At 41.3% G+C, this 6000-nt stretch overlaps 1 protein-coding gene across 1 annotated transcript in view; it reads left to right on the forward strand.

Annotated features, from left to right (window-relative positions):
- Positions 1-6000, forward strand: part of prdm6 (PR domain containing 6) — a 130701-nt gene that overhangs the window by 73119 nt on the left and 51582 nt on the right. The window contains exon 6 of the mRNA XM_085785795.1: positions 13-137. Coding sequence (XP_085641921.1) covers positions 13-137 — 125 coding nt within the window. The remainder of the gene's footprint in view (positions 1-12; positions 138-6000) is intronic.

A 6000-nucleotide genomic window follows, 5' to 3' on the forward strand; every position in this document is an offset into this window, starting at 1 on the left:
GTTTTATTCCAGGTCCTGTATCTTCTACAGAGCGTGCATGGACATCCCCCGAGGGACGGAGCTGCTGGTTTGGTACAACGACTCCTACACTTCCTTCTTCGGCATCCCGCTGCAGTGCATCGCTCAGGACGAAAACTGTGAGCAAACAAACACCTTCTCTCTGTCTCTGTCTCTGTCTCTAATGAACATCCAGTGTAGAAACAGCAGAGGAAAAGGAGGCAAGGTGAGAGCTTCAGTTTCATCTCTGTGTTAAAGGGATAGTTCAACATTTTGGCAAATTGGCCCATTGCCATAATCCCTATAGTCATAGCAGTAGGTTCGTTACCTTTAATTGTCGGTGCAAGCTATTTTAGAACGGTGGAGCAGAGCCGTAAGCTGCTCAGAGCTACGCTACGGAGGCTAATGGGATTTCTTCATTCATGCAAAACCACCACAATCCAACAACTCCACAACGCTCTGGTGGACAAGTTGTGACCTGCACATTCACCACGCTATGAGATAATAACACAACGTTACCAGACAGAGTTGTTTTAGAGGGAAATTCATGCAAAACCTCTGATGCTCGTTGCCTTCAGGGGCAGTTTTTCATCAAGCAGTCTCTGTATTTCCCTCTAAAACAACTCTGTCTGGTAACGTTGTGTTATTATCTCATAGCGTGGTGAATGTGCAGGTCACAACTTGTCCACCAGAGCGTTGTGGAGTTGTTGGATTGTGTATTTGATGAGTTTGATGAGGGAACCAAGAAATCCCATAATGAGCCTCTGTAGCGTAGCTCTGAGCAGCTCACGGCTCTGCTCCGCTGTTCGAAAAAATAGCTTGCACCGACAATTAAAGGCAACGAACCACCTACTGCTATGACTATAGGGATTATGGCAATGGGGGCCAATTTGCCAAAATGTTGAACTATCCCTTTATTAAAGCAACACTGCTCAGCCTCCTCCTCCTCTCTGCTCTGTGTCTGCGTCCGCTGAAAGAACCTCGGCCGTTTTCTTTGGACGTCTTCTTCATTCTTATCACCGACGGTATTTACAGCTCAGCTCCATCACCAACCTGCTGCGTCTGCTTTATGAGAGAGAGAAAGAAAGAAAGAAAGAAAGAAAGAAAGAAAGAAAACCCCTCCTGGTTCTGATTTAGTGATGTTCATGTTTCCACACTCATCAACAAACTGATCCAGGATCATCCATCATATATTAACATGAAGCTAAAGCTGATTTATGGAAGGAAGGAAGGAAGGAAGGAAGGAAGAAAGAAAGAAAGAAAGAAAGAAAGAAAGAAAGAAAGAAAGAAAGAAAGAAAGAAAGAAAGAAAGAAAGAAAGAAAGAAAGAAAGAAAGAAAGAAAGAAAGAAAACAACTCCTGGGTCTGATTTAGTGGTGTTCATGTTCATGTTTCCAACTGATCCAGGATCATCCATCATATATGAACATGAAGCTACAGCTGATTTAAGGAAGGAAGGAAGGAAGGAAGAAAGAAAGAAAGAAAGAAAGAAAGAAAGAAAGAAAGAAAGAAAGAAAGAAAGAAAGAAAGAAAGAAAGAAAGCCCCTCCTGGTTGTGATTTAGTGATGTTCATGTTCCACATGGTTCTGCTTTGGGTCGACAGTTTTCAGCCGTGTTGCAAAATACCAGTGACTCGATGTGAACAAATGTGTCACCGCTCTGTCCTCCTGACTGATTATGGGATGGCCCTGGTCCACCCTCTTGTCCGACGTCAAGTTTTTAAGGAGAAATGACTTGTTGAGGACAGAAAATCACGAAGACAAGAAGAGTTCTCATACCAGACGCTGACAGCTCGTCTTCACTCGTTGCTTTATTTATTTCCTCTGCGGTCGGTCACACAATGGAGCTCCGATCCGACCCATAATGCAACCTCTCTGTTGCTGTCTCTATCAAATCACATCTAAATGTGACCCGTTCTATCAAAATGAGTCGGATGTCGCAACGTTCTATTTAGATAATCAGCTGATACGTGGAAAACCCATAGAAAATAAAAAACATTTTTTTACCCTAATTTCAAAGCAATGACATTCAAAAACAATCTCCCAAAGTTTCACAGTCCGATAATGAGGAAAAGGCACGTAAATGATGATTAAAGTTGACCTGCAACTTAAACCCTCTGAAAATGAGCGTTGCTTCGGTGCAAAACATGAAATATCTCCTGAACCGTTCATGATAGAGACGAGCTGTAAACTGCATCTGAATCGCGGGATTCTCCGCTTTCCGACGGTCATTGAATGGTGCCTCTATGACAGGAAGGGACGGGTACAGAAACAGATGCTAAACCGAGTAGCATCGACGCTAACAGAGCGTAGCATCGATGCTAACAGAGCGTAGCATCGATGCTAAACCGAACGTAGCCACGATGCTAAACCGAACGTAGCATCGATGCTAAACCGAAAGTACACGCTTGCACATGTTTTACAAAACGTCAACAAAACATGACAACTTCTGAACCGTTTATGATAGAGACGAGCTGTAAAAAGCATCTCAATTGTGAGATTCCCTGCTTTCCGTAGGGTCATTGAATGGTGTCTCTATGACAACAAGGGACCGTATAGGGTGCGTGTAATCACGTGGTACAGGAACAGACGCCAGAGTCACTGGCAAAAACTTGAACTGCAATTTTCTCAGATTTTAGAACGGAATAAGAGAGTGAAAGATCGTAATTCAAATGGCCACATCTCAAAAACCATCAAATGTATTGTAGTGACTTTGACTAGGGGATCATTTTAAAGCTTATTTTCTAATCTTTCCATTGATACCAAAATCTCAACTTTGAAATTTGGGTCACTGTGACTCATTTTGATGGATCGGGTCACAAATGGACTTTTTCAACGGGACGTGGTTGAACGTGACACGAGAGTCGATCAGATCAGAATCTCGTCTTCTTCGTCCTCGTCAGATAAAACAGCAGCTGAAGTCCCTGTGATAAACGGCGACTTGAGTTCTGCTTCGTCTCTGTCGTTTCTGTCTCTCCTCCATCCATCCTCTCTTTTTCTGCCACCAATTTACTTTGTGTTTACATCTGCTGCAGTTTTCTGCTCGGTCAGCCTGTTTATGTATTTTCCCTTTCAAACGTTTTTCTTTTTCCTTTCCGTGGATTTGACAGAAAAAGTCGCTGCAGGGAGAAAAAACAAACCTGGGACATGTTTTTTTTCTTACACAATTAGGGAGAAAAAAAACAAACATGAAGGAGTTTTAATCCGCTGAATCTAAATTGGAAGGAATTGAATTAGGAGCTCGTCTTTCAGCGAGTCGCAGTGAAATGAGATCGTGCTGATTGCAAATTAGAGACGTTTGGCCACAGAGCGGTTTGTCTTACATGACATTGTTGTCGGTGGCGACGGGGGCCGCGGCCTACACACACACACACACACACACACACACACACACACACACACAAAGCCTTTTCTCTGCAATAATTGAATATCATGGACTTTGACTTAACCACATGTGAAGGTTCAGTCTGTTCGACGTGGAACTGGCTCAGACGCTCCCGGTGCTCAGAGGGTTAAATGAATCCCAGCACATCTGGACCGGGGCAGATGTTGAAGGACTAAGATTCATTAGACTTCACAGATTTTATCTTAGAATAATAAATAGGACGAGAGAGGAACAAGACTCGGTGTAAGGGTCAAAACCCCTCGTCACAGACAAACTAACGAAACATTTTATAAACTTGTAAAGGTGTGTGCTGTTAGATGAAGGAAGACGGGTGGAAAAGAACAAATATCTAAATTATTTTCACTTTTTTATAAGTTTTGAATATACAGCTCTAGAGAAAAAGAAGAGACCACTTCTAAATGAATCAGTTTCTCTGGTTTTTACTATTTCTAGGTCTGTGTTTGAGTAAAATTAACACTTTTAGTTTTATTCTATAAACCACTGACGACTTTTCTCCCAAATTCCAAATAAAATATTGTCATTTAGAGCATTTATTTATAGAAAATGACAAATTGGTCAAAATAACAAGTTCATATTCATTTTTAAACAACACTACACTGATGTTTTTAACTGAGGAAGAGTTCATAAATCAACATTGGTGGAATAATAAAGTACTTCTTATTCGTATTTTTAATCACAACAGTGGTTTTTATAGTCTACCTCATTAAAAATGATTTGGTTCAGGTGACGACCTCATCAGTGGCTCATTAAGTGAGATTGTTTGAATTAAACGGCTGCCAGACATATATATATATATATTTATATATATACATGTAGAAGAAGAAGATGACTTATAAAGAGAAATTTAGAGTGTTTTTTTTCGAATAAGAATAGTTGTGGACTGACCAAAATAACATGAGTTAACTTGAAGATGTTTATGTCACTATGAATATTCATAATGTAAAATTAGATCATTTAATACAGAGTGTGTCTGAAGAAGTTTATATTATTTTGATAAACATATAATGTTGCTTTCTTTGATATCAACACATTTAGAAACTCAAAACACATAAATCCTCAAATCCATTATTCATCTACAACACAGTCACATCATATTTAATAAAACAGATCAAATCGTCCAACAACATGTTAAAGTGTCAGTGCTGCAATAAATAAAAACAAAGCTTATAAAGGTTTTAATCCAAAACACAAACCTAAAACCAAACTAATGTAAAACTGTTTTCAGTCTCTTCTTCTGATGACCGGGATCATGTGACAGGAAGTGGCTGTTTGTGATCATTTAAACATGGACGACAGAAACCAGTCCCATCAGTGTCAACATGGATAAACAGATCAGCGTGTGAACGACAGTCCACATGTTGTCTTCATATCCAATAATCAGCGTGTGCTGAAACATCCCAGAATGCATCTGTGTGGATTTCTGACTCGTCCGCTCAACGTCAACTTCTCAGAGAGAAAAAATAAAAACAAAACGTCCAGATCTGGAGATGATCGACACACTGGCAGCAGGCTGGAGGGAGTTAGTTCAGCTCCTCACTGGATTTAAAGGGATAGTTCAACATTTTGGTAAATTGGCCCATTGCCATAATCCCTATATAGTCATAGCAGTAGGTTCGTTACCTTTAATTGTCGGTGCATGTTGTTTTTAGAACGGCGGAGCAGAGCCGTGAGCTGCTCAGAGCTACGCTACGGAGGCTAATGGGATTTCTTGGTTTCCCTCATCAAACTCATCAAATACACAATCCAACAACTCCACAACGCTCTGGTGGACAAGTTGTGACCTGCACATTCACCACGCTATGAGATAATAACACAACGTTACCAGACAGAGTTGTTTTAGAGGGAAATACAGAGACTGCTTGATGAATAAACTGTCCCTGAAGGCAACGCGCATCAGCGGTTTTGCATGAATTTCCCTCTAAAACAACTCTGTCTGGTAACGTTGTGTTATTATCTCATAGCGTGGTGAATGTGCAGGTCACAACTTGTCCACCAGAGCGTTGTGGAGTTGTTGGATTGTGTATTTGATGAGTGTGATGATGAGGGAAACCAAGAAAATCCCATAATGAGCCTCCGCAGCGTAGCTCTGAGCAGCTAACGGCTCTAAAAAATAGCTTGCACCGACAATTAAAGGTAACGAACCTACTGCTATGTGACTATAGGGATTATGGCAATGGGGCCAATTTGCCAAAATGTTGAACTATCCCTTTAACTGTGTTTCTGCTGCAGGAGGAATCAACAGTTTGTTTTCTCACCACAGAGAGAGAAAGTCAGAGACTGAAGAGAGAAGGTCGAGTTACTGTCACACACACAGGAGAAGTTAAACACACACTCAGCACGTGAGCTTCACAAACATTAAACATGAAAAGAGGAAGATTTGGAGCCAAAAAAACACACACTCACACACACACACACACACACACACACACAGACACACACACACACACACACACACACACACACCCTGTGGTTGTTTACTGATACATGTTCCCTCCAATCAGAGTGAGAGGGTTTGACGCTCTGCAGCCCGACGCTGCCTAACGACTACAACATGTCTCACAGGGGGACTCCTCGCTCTTTCTCTTCATCCCTCCTCTTC

This window comes from Trachurus japonicus, chromosome 9 (assembly GCF_045865225.1).
Source record: "Trachurus japonicus isolate A0001 chromosome 9, Traja_1.0".
Taxonomy (NCBI): domain Eukaryota; kingdom Metazoa; phylum Chordata; class Actinopteri; order Carangiformes; family Carangidae; genus Trachurus; species Trachurus japonicus.